Source organism: Bos grunniens, chromosome 7 (genome assembly GCF_055505025.1).
Source record: "Bos grunniens cultivar Pamir isolate PY7600 chromosome 7, Bosgru_T2T1.0, whole genome shotgun sequence".
NCBI lineage: Eukaryota > Metazoa > Chordata > Mammalia > Artiodactyla > Bovidae > Bos > Bos grunniens.
The window spans coordinates 16,147,470-16,165,146 of record NC_141171.1 but is presented as its reverse complement, the minus strand read 5'-3'; the positions used below and the strand labels follow the sequence as shown (position 1 = coordinate 16,165,146).

Below are 17,677 nucleotides of genomic sequence, written 5' to 3'. Positions count from 1 at the left end.
GGGTGGTATCTTCTCAGAGGGGCCACTCAGACTCCTCGAACCCATGGCCAAGAGACGACTGCAGCTTTGGGTCCCTGGGACCCTGGCTCCAACTCAAATGTGAGCAGCATGACAGATGAGATAGTTGTCACAAGCAAGAGGAAGCATATGGAAGCTTTGGTATCTCCAAACTTCTTGCAGGAGGGAAGTGATGGGGCTTCCCTGGTGACTCAGTGGTAAAGAATCCACTTGCCACTGCAAGAGAGGCGGATTTAATCCCTGATCCAGGAGGAGCTCACAGGGTGCAGAGCAGCTAAGCCCGTGCACTGCAACTATTGAGCCTGTACTCTAGAGCCCAGGAGCTGCAGCTGCTGATTCCACTCACCCTAGAGCCGGTGCTCAGCAGCGAAGGAAGCCACCACAATGAGAAGCGCGCACAGTGCAACTGGGCAGTAGCCTGCACTCACTGCAGCTAGAACAAAGCCCGCACAGAGGTGGAGACCCATAATGGCCCCAAATAAAATAAATAAAAAATTTTCGAAAAGACTATCCAGGAGACTTCCTAGAGGAGGCGGCATCCCAATGGGATGCTGAACTACAAATTAAAAAAAAAGAGGAATGTGATACTCTTAGCATGGATGACACTGTTGGTTGTGGCCTACACTCTGTGTGATGAGATCCAGATTTTCTAGCTGTGGATCTCCAACCTCCTGGGTGCTGCTGACTCATCCCCTGGGATGTGGTTCTACCCTCCCACCCCATGAAGCTGACTGTTCTGCCTGAGATTGGGTCCTCAAGGTGACTCACCCAGAATCTTCAATCTCACCTACCTCTAGAAGCCCTTGTTATAATCAGAGACTCACAGGAGGCCACTTTGGCTGACACCAGGCTGCACCACCCAGACCACCTCTTCAGAAGCTACCAGGGAGGTTGTCTGCTGGGGCTTGCAGTGAAGTCGTTCAGTTGTGTCCTACTCTTTGCAACCCCATGGACTGTAGCCTGCCAGGCTCCTCTGTCCATGGGATTTTCTAGGCAAGAGTATTGGGGCTCACAACTGAGTCCTTTTTGCCAGAACTTTCCAAGGCTTAAGGGAGCTGCTTGGTCCAACATTATGTCCCCTCCCTAGGAGAAGCCACATTTGATGACTGGCCAGGGATACAAATGCCTGACCCTTGTGCCTAAATACAAGTTGAGGGTTCAGTTGTGTCCCCCACTGCCTAAAAGAGATTATCTCCAAGTCCTAATCTCCAGCACCTTAGAATGTGAGCTTATTTGAAAATTACATTGTAGATGTAATTTGTTCAGGTTTAAGGTGAGGTCATCTTGGAGTAGGCTGGGTCCCTAATCTGATACGATGATGGCCCTTATAAAAGGGGGAAAATTGGACACAGACACACACACATACACACACACACGGAGAGCGCCTTGTGAAGATGAAGACAGGAACTGGGGAGAAGAGTCTGCAAGCCAAGGAATGCCAAAACCACCAGCAAACTGCCTTCAGGAGGAACCAGCTTGGCAGACACCTTGATCTTCAACTTGCAGCCTCAAAACATAAAACAGAAACAATATCGTAACAAACTCAATAAAGACTTAAAAAATGATCCACATCAAAAAAGTCTTTTAAAAAGGTAAGATAAAATACAAACAGATAAAAGTTCTTTGTGGCTACAACCCTGGAGTCCTTTTAGTCTCTTATTCCCACAGACTTGCTGGGGCTCCTCCAAGGTCTCCTCACCTCCACTGCATCTGAACTGACTGTCAGGACAGAAAATGATTCTAGTTCCTGTCCTCTGGAACATTCAGCTGGTCAGCACTCCTTGGCGTCTAGTTGTGTGGTTGTTACACGGCTAAGTTGTATCCGACTCTTTCTGATCCCGTGAACTACAGCACACCAGGCTTCTCTGCCCTTCTTTAGCTCCTGGAGTTTGTTCAGATTCATGTCCGTTGAGTGGGTGCTACCATCCAACCATCTCATCCTCTGCTGTCCCCTTCTCCTTTTGCCTTCAAGCTTTCCCAGCATCAGGGTCTTTTCCAATGAGTCGGTTCTTCACATCAAGTGGCCAAAGTATTGGAACTTCAGCATCAGTCCTTCCAGTGAATATTCATGGGTGATTTCCTTTAGGATTGACTGATTTGATCTCCTTGCAGTCCAAGGAATTTTCAAGAGTCTTCTCCAGCACCATAAATCAAAGCCATCAATTCTTCAGTGCCCAGTCTTCATTATGGTCCAACTCTCACATCCATACATGATGTTTAGAGCATAAACCAAAATTTTTTTTCTGCTTGGCTTCAGTCTCACTGTCTCCTTGTTTTCTCTGTGAGGTTGAGACATATTTTCGAGCTTTCTTTTTAGATGCAAAATGGAATGTGACATTTGGACAAAATGTTGGACCAAGACTGCTACCCATTGAAGCTACCCATCAGCTCATTTGAAGTCTCCTCTCCCTTCCTTGGAAAAATGTATCCCCAGTTGTAAACTGTATCACAATCATCTAGAGGGTTTTGAAAATTCAGATGGCTCGACCTCAACCCAAGTGATCTGGGATGGGGATGGAGAATTTTCATTTCTAAAAGGTTCCCAGGTGATGTTGATGACACTATTACAGGCACCACACATTGAGAACAGGATTCTGGAACATCACCAAGCTGATGTGAGACAAGGACAGAAAGCTGAAGGTCATTAACCAGTGTCAAATCCACACCAGTTCATATAACAAACTATTCAAACACTAAAGCTTTACTTTCTGAAACATTTGAAACGGATCCACTAAACTATACTTATGCAAATATATCACTTTTTAAGTGATAAACTGCAATAAAAGAGCAATTTATTGGGATCCCAAACTTTGTCTCCATAACCCAATCACAAGATGTTAGTTACTATCAATGGTTTAAAATACAAACCTAATCAGTCACCTTACATTTATTTATTAAGATTTTTTTAATGTGGACCATTTTTTAAAGTCTTTATTGAATTTGTTACAATGTTGCTTTTGAACTGTGGTGTTGGAGAAGACTTGAGAGTCCCTTGGACTGCAAGGACAGCCAACTGTCAATCCTAAAAGAAGTCAACCCTGCATATTCACCAGAAGCACTGATGCTAAAGCTGAAGCTCCAATATTTCGGCCACCTGTTGCAAAGAGTTGACTCATAGGAAAAGACCCTGGTGCTGGGAAAGATTGAAGGTGGGAGGAAAAGGGGACGACAGAGGATGGGATGGTTGGATGGCATCACCAACTCAATGGACATGAGTTTGAATAGGCTCTGGGAGTTGGTGATGGACAGGGCAGCCTGGCGTGCTGCAGTCCATGGGGTCACAAAGAGTCAGACACAACTGAGGACTTAACTGAACTGAACAATGTTGCTTCTGTTTTAGCTTTCGGTTTTGGGGCCACGAGGCATGTGGGATCTTAGCTCCCTGAAAGAAAGTAAAGTGAAAGTGTTAGTCGCTCAGTTGTATCCAACTCTCTGTGACCCTATGCACTGTAGCCCTCCAGGCTCCTCTGTCCATGTGATTCTCCATGGAAGGATGCTGGAGTGGGTTTCCATTCTCCTCCCCAGGGGATCTTCCCAAACCAGGTATTGAATCTGTATTTCCTGCATGTCAGGCAGATTCTTTGTCACTGAGCCACCCAGGGATCAAACCCTCACCCCCTGCATTGGAAGCATGGTTTTAACAAAAACCACCAGGGAAATCCTTATCACCTTACTTTTAATTCTTCAGTTCTGTCTTCAGCAGATATTTATCCTGTTGCCCTATCATAATTAATACTGTACTTCCCTTTTCATTCCCCAATATGTCCCAGTTGAGAGGGAAAATTATTTGATCTCCCTTTTTATAGAACATACATTATGTGCAAACTCTGAAGTAAAATCTGTGATCCAGAAATAAACAGATTTATTGCCCCGTTGTCATTACTTTGTTGACAAAGGTTCAACTAGATGAAGCTATGGTTTTTCCAGTGGTCATGTACAGATGTGAGAGTTGGACTATAAAGAAAGCTGAGCGCTGAAGAATTGATGCTTTTGTTGGAGAAGACTCTTAAGAGTCCCTTGGACTGCAAGGAAATCAAACCAGTCAATTCTAAAGGAAATCAGTCCTGAGTATTCATTGGAAGGACTGATGCTGAAGCTGAAACTCCAATACTTTGGCCACCTGATGCAAAGAATCAACTCATTGGAAAAGCCCCTGATGCTGGAAAAAATTGAAGGCAGAAGGAGAAGGGGACAACAGAGGATGAGATGGCATCACCAACTCAATGGACATGAGTTTGAGCAAGCTCCAGGAGTTGGTGATGGACAGGGAGGCCTGGTGTGCTGCAGTCCACGGAGTCACAAAGAGTCAGACATGACTTAGCAATTGAACTGAACTGATTGCCCCTGTTGATGTTACTCTAACCAAGGGGAAAGAGTTATGAAAAGCACACATTATGAAAAGAATTTATAACATGTTATATAGAAAGGGCAGAGGGAGATGAGGGTGTCAGAGGATGAGATGGCTGGATGGCATCACCGATGCAATGGACATAACAAACTTTGGGAGATGGTGAGGGACGGGGAGGCCTGGTGTGCTGCAGTCCATGGGGTCGCAAGGAGTCAGACATGACTGGGCAACTGAACAGCAACAACAATTTAGAAATAACTTCCATGAGAATACACAAGGTTTTCTCCAGCCAACACCAATAGAAATAGAACAACATGTCCTGTGTAACTTTAAATTTGGTAGAACACACAGTGAGGAAAGCCAATACAAATAGAGGAAACTTTTTTAAACTCTCTAATTTAACCAAGGAAATTTAATGTTATCATTCCAAAATGTAGCCCCATAAGAATCAAGCACAACATATCATTTTCTTCTTTCTGAATCCTGGTAGATCAGCAGTAAAGAATCTGCCTGCAATGCAGGAGCCGCAGGAGATGTGGGTTGGATCCCTGGGTTGGGAAGATCCCCTGGAGGAGGGCATAGCAACCCACTCCAGTATTCTTGCATGGAGAATCCCATGGACAGAGATACCTGGCAGGATACAGTCCATAGGGTCAAAAAGAGTCAGAAACAACTGAAGCAACTTAGCACACACTTAGCAAGCATGCATGCTCAGTCACTCCATTGTGTCCAACTCTTTGCAACCCTATGGATTGTAGCCTATCAGGCTCCTCTGTTCATGGGATTCTCCAGGCAAGAATACTGAAGTGGGTTGCCATTTCCTTCTCCAGATTTTAACATTACAGCCCATCTAGTTCAAAAGTTAAATTTGATCTGCAAAAAGATTTTATAAGGTTTCCAATTGTGAGAAAGATCCAAACAAAGTATTTTTAAGCTTCTTTAATGGATTTTCTGTCCTAGAGTTTGACTCATCTTTCTAGTACAGTTTTAGATTTTGTCTCATGACAGAATTTCTATGTTTACATAATGTTTTGATATACTCTATCAGCAACCCACTCCAGTAGTCTTGCCTGGAAAATTCCATGGACAGAAGAGCCTGGAGGGGTATAGTCCATGAAGTAGTAAACAGTCGGACATGATTCAGTGACTGGGCATGATTCAGTGTGCACACACACACATCAGATATATGAAACTCAAAATTTCTTCCTGCTCATACTTTCCACCCCTCCAACTTACTGGTGAATTTTGGTGAGCTTTGACTTCTAATATAGATTCATATGATGAAAGTTGAGATTTTTTATTATCTGAATTTAATTGTAGCAAAAGGAATAATTCCCTCCCCCCATTGTAAAACTGCTCTATCTTTATTTAAAAATAAAGCTATGGGGACTTCCTAAGTGGTCCAGTGGTTAACACAGGGGATGAGGTTTTGTCCCTGATCCGGAAACAAGGATCCCACAGGCCACAATGAAGGGGGCAAGAGTGCAACTAAGACCTGATGCAGCCAAATAATTAAATGAATAAATAAATGTAAAGAACAAATAAAAATAAAGCTATGTGTTTTATTTTTGTTAGAAGTGAAACTAAGCATTTAAGTGATTATGAAGATGTTGATTCCAGCAAAAGACTGGGTTAAAACTGCAAGACAGCTCAAGAGTATACATTCCAACAAAGCACAGTGTAAACAATACTGGAAAACTCCAAGACAGAGTTAAAAGAGAAGTGGAATGTGATTGAAGCAGGGAGCAGAGAGAGCCTGATGAGGAATTGATATCACAGTGAAAATATACACAAAGCATATTACAAACAGGTGAAAGACATCAACCCACACAATTAATTCAAAGGTCTTTAAGCAAAGAAAATACATGGGAAACAATAATGAGTTACACTGTGGTCTAAAAATCAGAGTGAATATTAAAGATTTTAGAGAATATAAAGGTTAAATAAGCAAGAAAATGCTAACTGGGAATGTCTGAACATAAATAAGGTAAAGGTCAACAGAACACCATTTTTAAAGGATCAAAAATCATATCAAGTCAGAATTCTATACCTAGCATCAGTATTGCCCCCAATAAAGATAATTTTAAAATCTTAGGGTGAAACATTTCATTGTTAGCAGTCTTGAATTAGACAGACTAGTAGAGTGAATTATGAAGTCCAAAGGAAAATAATCTCAGATTGAAAACCAGGAATGCAGGAAGAAGTGAAGGGAAAAGGAAGGAATAATTTAGAAATAAATAAAAATGAATTTTGTCTTATAAAGCAATTCTAGAACTATCTCATGGAGATTAAAACACATGTAGAATTAAGATGCATGACAAAAGCAATAGAAAAAGCAGGTATATTGAAATGGAACTGAACGTGTTCTTAGGTATTAGTATTTGGGAGATGTGATAAAAGCAATTAACTGTATTATTCTATATTAAATAAATGATTCAGAATTTGACCACTAAAGTAACTGCATATGTTTTGTATAAGATTGCAAGTAATAAGTTTATAGAGGGAAAATGGAATAATCATCATCAGTGAAATAAAGAGAGTAAAGAGTCTGTTTCTGTTTTGGTCAAAGGGTAAGGATAAATCAGATTTACCAGTGATTAGGTGAGATGTAAGTGTACAGAACATTGAGTTCTTATTAATGACTCTGTAATATAGACTTCAAAGACTTGTTAGCAGATTTTTTTCAACATTCTTTTATTGATAAACATTTAAACAATCTGTAGTTTTCTCTATGAAAACATAAGTTGTATGGAAATTTTAGCTTATGGAAATGTCCATAACTATTTTTATAGAAGGTATCCATAAAAAAAGAAACATTAAAATGTTGAAAGTGAAAATAGCACCCCATTCACAAATTTAATTTTTCATATAGGATTTCATATTATTCAATAGAATCTAGTATTACCAGTAGCCCCAAATTGTTGTGTTTGGGGATAAAGACTCAAGACTCTCTCAAGTCCTTTTGATTTGAGACTTAAGGTGTGTCCTCTGGATTGGATTGTCCCCTGATTGGGTTGTCCACTCTCTTACCCTATAAAAAGGAGAATCAGAGGCAGAAGTTACTGCACTTCCTAGCCAGCTACAGGCTGTCTGCATCTGTCTGCATCTCAGGAGTGGTCAGAGGAAGCTCTGGAAGATCTTGGAAGATGGGGAAACCTGAACTGGACAAATTTCCAAGCCATCCTCTTCTGGTAAGTGTGGAATCCATATTGACGGCAAGAGGATCTATTAAGACGCTATTTTTTTTTTTTTTTTCCTTGTGTAAAATCTAAGTTAGAAGAATTTAGTTCTTAAAACAAGATACATTCCTTATTGAAAGTTATTTCCCAAGGGTTAATGTTTCTTAAGAAATATTCAAGATTTTATATAGTTTTGTATATGAAGCTTTCTTGGGATAATGAAAAGTGTGGGTTTTTTTTTTAACCAAAATCCTTGGGTAGTAAAAGTAGTATTTGGCCCTAGAGTAGCTAAATCTTTCTCCTCTGTGGACAATTCTTTGCCCACAAAGTGTTTGGTCTTTTTTGCCTCTTTTCCTTTTTTTCTTTAAATTTCTGTTCTCTGCTTCAAATAGACCTTCCCCAATCTCTTTGTCATCCATCATAGTAGTTAATTTATTTTTCCTATTCTCCCTCCTTACTTCTCGTCCTCCTTGCTCTTTCTCTCTCTGTCTCTCTGTTGGCCTTATTGCCTACCATAGCACTTAATTACACTTAACACTATTATTACACATTCCTTAGTCTATAGCCCTCTTCTCTCAACAAGAGTGACATAATCTGGGTTAAGTCAAATTCCAAGTTGTGGGTTTTAGTACACAACTCAGCATATAATGGCTGCTATATAAATAGGCAGTTCATTTTTCTATCAAACATTCCTTTATATCTTGACTAATGCAAGGGCCAGCACTAATAATAACAGTGGGAATAAAATCAGCTTTATGGTTTCTTTTTAAAAAGTCTTCCGAAGACAGAAATGTGAGATTTAAAAAGAAAGGTGGGCTAATGAGGTTTACAGTTTAAACAGATTAGTGTGAAGAGTCTTAATCTCAGTGACAATTGATTCTACTCTAGCATGAAAGAGATTAATTTATTTTACAACTGTAGTCATGTGAATTTGTTAGAAAAATTTGTTCAGTGTTTTTTGGAATCGGCATAACATCTCTAAAACGAAGACATCTGAGCACCTTGGAAAGCCAAAACAATAAGTGACTATGTCCATGGACCTATGAAATTTCTCTTTATCTTTTCTTCATTGAGTACCCAACTTAGTGAGAAAAGCAATTGAAAAGAAGTAGATAATACTACACATAAATAAATTAAAAATTTTTTTAATTAACAGAGACAATGTGAGATAAATTTTGATATGGCATCAGGAAAGGTCATTCTGTGGAAATGGCATTTTGTAGATTAAATGAAAGGTAGCCAAGAATTCAAAAGTTGCGAATCTTCAAGTGGATTCAGGAAGGCAAATGGATGGCTAATTGGTGTAAAAGTATGGGGTGGTAGGGCTTCCAGAATGCCATTCAAGGGTAGATGAGATATTAGTACCAATTAGTGAGTCTAGGGGACATTGAGATAAGGATGAATTATTTGGGAGAAATGATTGGTTCAGTGTGGGACCTGGTCACTGTGAGCTGAGTCATGAATGTTATCACTGATGTGGGTGGGCAGATGGATATTTGAGTTTCAGGGTTGAAGCCAGATCAGTGAATCTGTGAACATTTCTAGTTCATGAAGAATATTTGAAGCCAGGGAAATGGATGAGATTGCCTGGAAGGTGTAGACGTAGAATAGATGTGACAGCAGGACCAACTTCTAAGAGCATTGATCATTAAGTGAAATAGGAGAGAGAGGAATAGGAGGAGGGGAGGAAGGGGGTAAAAAGGACTGTCTATGGCAGGGACCGGGGAGCCTGGTGGGCTGCCCTCTATGGGGCCGCACAGAGTCGGACACAACTGAAGCAACTGAGTAGCAACAGCAGGAGCATGGTGGGGGAAAAAAAAAAAAAAGGAACTTTATGAAAATACCCCAATGCTGGGAAAGACTGAGGCATGAGGAGAAGGGGACAACAGAGAATGAGATGGTTGGATGGCATCACCCACTCGATGGACTTGAATTTGAGCAAGCTCTGGAAGTTGGTGATGGACAGGGAAGCCTAGTGTGCTGCAGTTCATGGGGCCATGGAGTATCGGACATGACTGACTGAACTGATGAAGAGAATATGGCTTTTCTAAGTTACTTTATGAGCAGGAGAATATTTGAGTGAAGATGGGACTTGGGTTTGAGAGCAAAGTATCTGAGGGTTGAGAGGCACTTGATCTCATTGGAGATGAGGCACTAAAGGAAAATAAAAACCAGGTGACTGTGTGTCTTAAAGCAAAGTGAAAAAGATATATCAAAAAGTTTAATGTCTTGGTAGTCAAAGAACCCTGTGATCTCTTTGTCCAGATGATGTTGGATTCAAGGACACCAGCATGTGTGTGATTGACAGTTACAGAGATGGGAAGAGGAAAAGATCCTCTAAGGATGAAAATCTGGAATTGGTACTGGGTGACAACCTGCAGCTTTCTGTCCTTGACTCCTATGTGCTTAATGTCCCAGGATTCAGTATGGTGTCTGTACTAGCAGCATTAGCAGCAGTTGAGAATGCTTAGAAATGCAATTTCTTGTCCCCACCCCAGACTTTCTTGCATTGACATCCAGAAATCTGAGTTCTATCAACCTTCTGAATAAATGTGATGCACAGAGGAATTTGAGACCCCATTTCTTCAGGGAGTTATCCATATGTGCTAAGAATATTCTCCATGACTTGCAGTTGTTTCATCCCCCATTTTATTCAAAATTTACATCTCATTTTGTTTTCAAAGAGGCTCAGAAGAAATATGATGCCTGAAGAGCTGGAGAAGAAAAGACAGGAGATTTTAGTCAAGGCCAAGCAGAGGCGTCGTGACAGATGTTTACTTCCTCTGAGGCTGACCAGCTGCATTTTCCGGAAGCCAGTCACAAGGATAACCTCTCATCCTGGCAATGTGGTCAAAAGACGTCCATGCGAGGAGACCCTGGAAAAGCCCCAGCAAGCCTTTGCATTCCGGAGACTGCAGGGACTCCAAGCCTACAGCCCTGAAGGAGAACCTTTCAGGACCATGGACAGCGCAAACGTTTCCGGACTCATTGTCCAGCGTGGTGCCGGTGAATCCCTGGGTCGTGCTGGTGCCTGGTCTCTGCACACTAGCTCTGAGCCCATCATTGCCCAGTCTTCAGATGGGGCAGAGCTCAACCCAAGGTTGGGGCTTTTTCTCCCACACGCCCTCTGCAGACGACCAGTAACAGATGCAGATATTCGCCGACAGTCTCGGAAAGTGAAGAGAGCAAGGGAGAGATTGACTATGGCCTTGAGGGCAGACGGGCTTGCCAGGGAGGCAAAGAGAGCCAGGAGCCAGAAAAAATGTTCCTGAGAACTGAAGGAAAAATAGGAGACGATTATCCTGAGAAAGTTGAATGGTGTGGTCCCTGGGAAGTGGTTCATGGTGGGGTGTGGGGGGCCACAGCCCCCCATTCTACTTGCCGCTTTTACTGTCAACCCTGTTTCTGGACTATGATGCTTTGTTACATTAACTTTGTACTCTATTAAAGTCTTGGTGGACAAAAACGAAAAGCGTAACTTTTTTTTTAATGGGAGAGATTGGGTTTCATGTGACAAGAGAAAAGATTTTTGCATATCTTTGTACACCTCCATTTCTGTATGTCAGAATTTCTTTACTGAATTCTACAGAGGTAATCTAGCCTGGGGAATTATTTAGTGTTTTTAGTTATAATATTTTCTTGCATTAATTACACTTAAACAAGAAATAATCTATTCTAAAGAGGTTATTTTCTAATATTAAAAATTAATGCTATAAAATCTTATTAAGCTGGCTTTTACTTCTTGTTTTAATATGAGTTGTCTCCTTTTTTTTTCATTCTTGTGCCAAATGTTAAATCAGACAGAAGACATTTTAATGTAAATCAATTAGTACTTATGCTATATATTACATCCTTGTCTGTTGCCTAAATCTTAAGTGGGTATTTTTTTAAAGAATGTGATTTTTTTTAATGTTATTTATATGTTTATTTTCTTTTTAGCTGTTCTAGGGCACTGGGTTTTCTATTGCTGCCAGTTGGCTTTCTCTAGTTGTGGAGAGCAGGGGCTACTCTCTGGTTGCAGTGCATGGGTTTCTCATTCCAGTGACTTCTCTTGTGGCAGAGCAAGGGCTCTAGATGCATGATTTCAATGGTTCTGGTACTGGGGCTTAGTTGCTTCACAGCACGTGAAATCTTCCCAGATCAGGGATCAAACTCCTGTCCCCTGAATTGGCAGGTAGATTTTAACCACTGGACCACCATGGAATCCTAAGTGGGTATTTTGAAAAATTATTTTTGACCTCTGATTCTTAAGAAGGAACACGTTCTTTGGAAACATTTTCTTCTGAAAATGACTTGCCAGCAAGCTTGTTGCCCTGACCCAGAAATCGGTCCTGAGTCCCTGAAATTTGTCCACCCCACAGGGTTATGCACATCATTTGTAAGTAGTAAAGAATGACATCATTGCTTATTCAATAAACAATTCATTTTTACTTATAAACACTTCATTCAATAAACATCATAATTATTTCCACTGAATCCATAGAAGGTGGAATAAAGATGTCATGCTACAGAAGTCCAAGGGGGACAGTATCAAGAAGGAAGAGAATGACATTTTCTGAACTTCCTTGTACAATTTTGATAAAGTTGTTTTATCAGTGGTGGAGAGGGAATGCTGATGTGGCTCAGACCATAAATAATCTGCCTGCAATACAGGAGACGCCGGTTCAATCCCTGGATCCAAAAGATCCCCTGGAGAGAGGAATGGCAACCGACTCCAGTATTCTTGCCTAGAGAATTCCACGGATGGAGGAGCCTGGCAAACTACAGTCCATGGGGTCATAAAGAGTCAGACACAACTGAAGTGACAAAAACACACAAAGAGTAACCAAGAAACAGGAAAACAGTAAATAGAGGTGAGCAGTTATGCCTCCTGACAACAGGCTCTGGATTTAACTTAATAATAAGTCCCTTCTAGAGCCCAGAGCTTTGATGTGGGTCTTAAGCCTCCCCAAACGCACTAAGGCAGATTCCAACTCTTCAGTGTGAACCAATCTGCATATTCTAACCCCTATTTGTTCTGGGACTGGAGTGTCACATGACCCTTTCTGATCCAATAGGAACCAGGCACTTGACCCTCTAGGGAACAGGAGGTGGATCCACGTTTATGCCTGGTTCTTATCTGCCAGTCCTGGGGTCTGGGAAATGGAGCCATGTGAGGTCACCATGTAGGGAGGGCTGTCTGGGTTTGGGGCCACCTGGGAGCATTACATTTAAGGGTGAGCATGGAGAATGGTCAGGATGAGACCTGCCTCCCTCCCACCTATATCTGTACCTGGACATAATTTACTCCCCCACAAGAAGTGTGTGTGTGTGTGTGTGTGTGTGTTAGTTGCTCAGTCCTGTCCGACTCTTTGCGATCCCATGGACTGTAGCCCGCCAGCCTCCTCCATCTCCGGGATTCTCAAGGCAAGAAAACTGGAGAGGGCTGTCATTCCCTTCTCCAGGGCATCTTCCCAAAGCCACCAGGAAGTCCTCCCACGAGAAGGGACACATGTATATGTCTGGCTGAGTCACTCTGCTGTGCACCTGAAATGATCACAGCATTGTTAATCGGCTATACTCTAATAAAAAATAAAGTTAAGAAAAAAAAAAGGATGGTTTTGAAGTATTATATAAGCACATACAAATTTTAAAATTAATTTTATTTATTGTATCTTATCTATTAATTACTAAATGTGAAATGGATAGAGAGACTCACCTTTGACTCAGTATTCCAAGATATTAATAATAATAATTTACTCTCCACATCCAGTTAACAGAAACTAATTTCTTTCCTCTTATGGTCTGTTAAATTATTTTATCTTAGGTTAATATACATGCCTGTGTGCTCAGTCACTTCAGTCATGTCAGACTTTTTGTGATCCTGGAGAATGTAGTCTGCCAGGCTCCTCTGTCAACGGGATTCTCCATGCAAGAATACTGGAGTGGCTGTTATTCTCTTCTCCAGGGAATCTTCTCAAAGCCACTAGGAAGCCCTCCCATAAGAAAGGATACCTGTGTATGTATGGCTGATTTGCTCTGCTGTGCACCTTAAACTATCTCAACATTGTTTAAAAAATGAAAAAGTTAAAAGAATTAAAGGATGGTTTTGAATTATTATATAAGCATATTCAATTTTAAAAATTAATTTTATTTATTATATTCTATCTATTATTAAATATGAAGGGGATGGGGAGAGTCACTCACCCTCTACTCAGTATTCCAAGATAATAGTGATTTTACTCCCCACATCCAGTTAACAGGAACTAAGCTCATTCCTCTTCTTATGTTATTTTATCTTGGGATAATATGCATGCATGCGTGCTCAGTCACTTCAGTTTAGTTCAGTTCAGTCACTCAGTCGTGTCCGACTCTCTGCAACCCCATGAATCACAGCACGCCAGGCCTCCCTGTCCATCACCATCTCCCAGAGTTCACTTAAATTCAGTTGTGTCCAACTCTTTGTGACCCTACGGACTGTAGCCCACCAGGCTCCTCTGTCCATGGGACTTTCCAGGCAAGGATACTGGAGTGAGTTGCCATGCCCTCTTCCAGAGGCTCTTCCCAAGCCAGGCATTGAACTTGCATCTCCTGCGCTGCAGGTGAATTCTTTAACGCTGAGCCACCGGGGAAGCCTTAGGTTAATATAGGTTCTGTTAAATTATTTTATCCTAAGGTCTGGAGAAGGGATGGGGAATTTTCATTTCTAAGAAGTTTCCAGGAATGTACAGCACCACACGCTGAGAAGGGGATTCTGGGACATCATGAAGCCCACATGAGACAGATACAGAAAGATGAAGGTCATTCAGTTCAGTTCAGTTCAGTCGCTCAGTCGTGTCTAACTCTTTGTGACCCCATGAATCGCAGCACGCCAGGCCTCCCTGTCCATCACCAACTCCCAGAGTTCACTCAGACTCATGTCCATCGAGTCAGTGATGCCATCCAGCCATCTCATCCTCTGTCATCCCCTTCTCCTCCTGCTCCCAATCCCTCCCAGCATCAGTCTTTTCCAATGAGTCAACGCTTCGCATGAGGTGGCCCAAGTACTGGAGTTTCAGCTTTAGCATCAGTCCTTCCAAAGAACACCCACGGCTGATCTCCTTTAGAATGGACTGGTTGGATCTCCTTGCAGTCCAAGGGACTCTCTCAGTGCCAAATCCAGACCAATTTATTTAATAAACTATTCAAACACTGAACTTTAAATACTTAAGTACTGAAAACCCATTCACTTAACTACATTTATGCAAAGATGTCATCTTTTGAATGACAAACTGCAATAAATTAGCAGTGACAGCTGAGATTCTAAATCCTTTCTCCTTATAATCCAATCATTAGATTCTAATCACTATCACTTGTTTTGTGTATGTGTTACTTTCTGCAGTACAACAAAGTGAATCAGTTATTTTTATTTATTTTTTTCTGAACTCTCCCCCACCATAAGCTCTTCCCCTGCCCCCAGGAACTACATCACAAGGTTTATTATGCCAATGTGTTTGTGTTCACTTCTTTTTCTTTTTTTATGTTTTAAACTTTATTTTGTATTGCCGATTAACAATATTGTAATAGTTTAAGGTGCACAGCAAAGGAACTAAGCCATACATATACATGTATCCATTTTCCCCAAACTCCCTCCCATCCAGGTTCCCACATAACACTGAGCAGGGTTCCCTGGGCTGTACATACAGTAAGTCTTTGTTCTCATCACTATGATCTGTTTTATGTGTGAATGTTTCTTTCTGCTATAAAACAAAATGAATCCGTTTTTTTTAATTTATTGGAGTACAGTTGGTATACAATTTTGTGTTACTTTCTGCTGTACAGCAAATCAGTTACACATGTACACATACCCACTCTTTTTTAGGTTCTTCTCCCATATAGGTCATCATTATAACCTGATGATCTGTTTTAAATGCAAATCTAATCACGTACTTCAACTGGGCAGGCCTTCATTTTTGTCTTCAGCAGATATTTATCCTGTTGCCCTGTCCTAATCATTAACACTACCCTCTTTATTCCCCAGTGTGTTCCAGCTTGGAGAGAAAATTCTTTGGTCACCCTATTTGCAAAGAATCTACTATGTGCAAAGCGATGATCCAGAAAAAAACTAAACAGATTCACTGCCTCTGTTTGATTTAATCCTCATGAGAGGAAAGAGTTAATAAGTAGAGCAAAGAATTTATAACTTGCCATATAGAAGTAGAGAGAGAGTGCATGTATTAGAGTTAGTTTCAGCATGTGTGTCTATTCATTTTTAAATGTTTTAGTGTGTGTTCGTGTACTTGGGCTGCCTGAAGGAGCGGGGGATTGTCTGTGAGGGAGGCTCTTAGGCATTGGAAAAGTTCCTCCAGGTGCACTTTCTTGGAACTTTATTAATGTGTATCAGTCAAAGTTCTCTAGAGAAACGGAACCAATAAGACATAAAGTCTACAGAAGAGAAGAGGTATTTAGGAACCTACCCACATGGTTATAACAGTGAGAAATCCCATAATCTGCTATTTGCAACCTGGAAAAGCAGAAAAGTCAGGGTTGGGACTTCCCCGGTGGTCCAGTGGTTAAGAATCTGCCTCAAAATGCAGGGGATGTAGATTGAACCCCTAGTCGGGGAACTAAGACCCCACATGTTGCAAAGCAAATAAGCCCCTGAACCACAACTAGAGAGTCTGTGTGCCACAACGAAAGATCCTGCATCCCGCAACTAAGACTAAAACCTGACACAGACCATTAACTAAATAAGTAAATATCTTTTAAAAGTCAGTGGTAAACTTCAATCCAAGTCCGAAGGCCTGAGAACCAGGAGCTCTGAGTCCAAGGGAAGGAAAAGATGGACATTCCCACTCAGGAAGAGAGAGTGGATTCACCTTCCTTCACCATTTTTTCCATGTGGCCCTCAGCAGACTGAATAACACCCACCTACACTGAGGAGAGTGGGTCACTTCACTTAGTCTACGGAATCAAATGCTGATCTGTTCCAGAAACATCCTCAGGAACACACCCAGAAATAACAATGAGCCAGCTATCTGGGCTGGTCAGCCTGTGGATAGGCGTCCATCCTGCCCCTGTCACCTGAACCCAGATGCTGGCATCCAAAATAAAGCAAACTTTCCCTTCCACCAGCTGTGCCTCTTTATTGACTTCTGAGCAGTGAGCAGTTACAATTTAATGTATAAAATAAGCTACAAGAATGTATTGTACCAACAGGGACTATGACCAATACTTTTATAGAGAATAACTTTAAAAATTATGAATCACTCTACTGTATTATCTGCAAGTTATACAATATTATTCATCAGCTATACTTCAAAATGGCTTCCCCGGTGGCTCAGATGGTAAAGAATCTGCCAGCAATGCAGGAGACTTGGGTTTGATCCCTGGATTGGGAAGATCCCCTGGAGAAGGAAATGGCAACCCACTCCAGTGTTCTTGCCTGGAGAATTCCCCATGAATACAGGAGTCTGGCAGGCTATAGTCCATGGGGTCGCAGAGAGTCAGACACGACTGAGAGACTAAGAAAAAGCACATACTTCAATTTAAAAAATCTAAAAAAAGAAAGAACCCAAATACTCAAAATGAACCCATAGAAAAAGAAATCACATCCGGTTTACCAACGCAGAGAATGCCTGTTCCAGAAACATCCTCAGGAACACACCCAGAAATAACAATGAGCCAGCTATCTGGGCTGGTCAGCCTGTGGATAGGCGTCCATCCTGCCCCTGTCACCTGAACCCAGATGCTGGCATCCAAAATAAAGCAAACTTTCCCTTCCACCAGCTGTGCCTCTTTATTGACTTCTGAGCAGTGAGCAGTTACAATTTAATGTATAAAATAAGCTACAAGAATGTATTGTACCAACAGGGACTATGACCAATACTTTTATAGAGAATAACTTTAAAAATTATGAATCACTCTACTGTATTATCTGCAAGTTATACAATATTATTCATCAGCTATACTTCAAAATGGCTTCCCCGGTGGCTCAGATGGTAAAGAATCTGCCAGCAATGCAGGAGACTTGGGTTTGATCCCTGGATTGGGAAGATCCCCTGGAGAAGGAAATGGCAACCCACTCCAGTGTTCTTGCCTGGAGAATTCCCCATGAATACAGGAGTCTGGCAGGCTATAGTCCATGGGGTCGCAGAGAGTCGGACACGACTGA

The 17,677-nt window shown here is 41.4% G+C and overlaps 1 protein-coding gene across 4 annotated transcripts; it reads left to right on the top strand.

Annotated features, from left to right (window-relative positions):
- The first annotated feature begins 7,404 nt into the window (after positions 1 to 7,404).
- On the top strand, positions 7,405 to 11,011 carry LOC147368639 (methyl-CpG-binding domain protein 3-like 2B). Of its 4 annotated transcripts, XM_086409554.1 has the most exons (4): positions 7,427 to 7,557; positions 9,811 to 9,905; positions 10,230 to 10,551; positions 10,679 to 10,835. In XM_086409554.1, the coding sequence occupies exons 2-4, from the start codon at positions 9,837 to 9,839 to the stop codon at positions 10,687 to 10,689; spliced, it is 402 nt and encodes a 133-aa protein (XP_086265680.1). In that variant the 5' UTR covers positions 7,427 to 7,557; positions 9,811 to 9,836; the 3' UTR covers positions 10,690 to 10,835. The 4 variants fall into 4 exon arrangements, with proteins under 4 accessions (XP_086265678.1, XP_086265680.1, XP_086265677.1 ...); XM_086409551.1 differs by having other exon boundaries at positions 10,230 to 11,011; XM_086409552.1 differs by lacking the exon at positions 9,811 to 9,905 and having other exon boundaries at positions 7,405 to 7,557; positions 10,230 to 11,011.
- Positions 11,012 to 17,677: the final 6,666 nt, after the last annotated feature.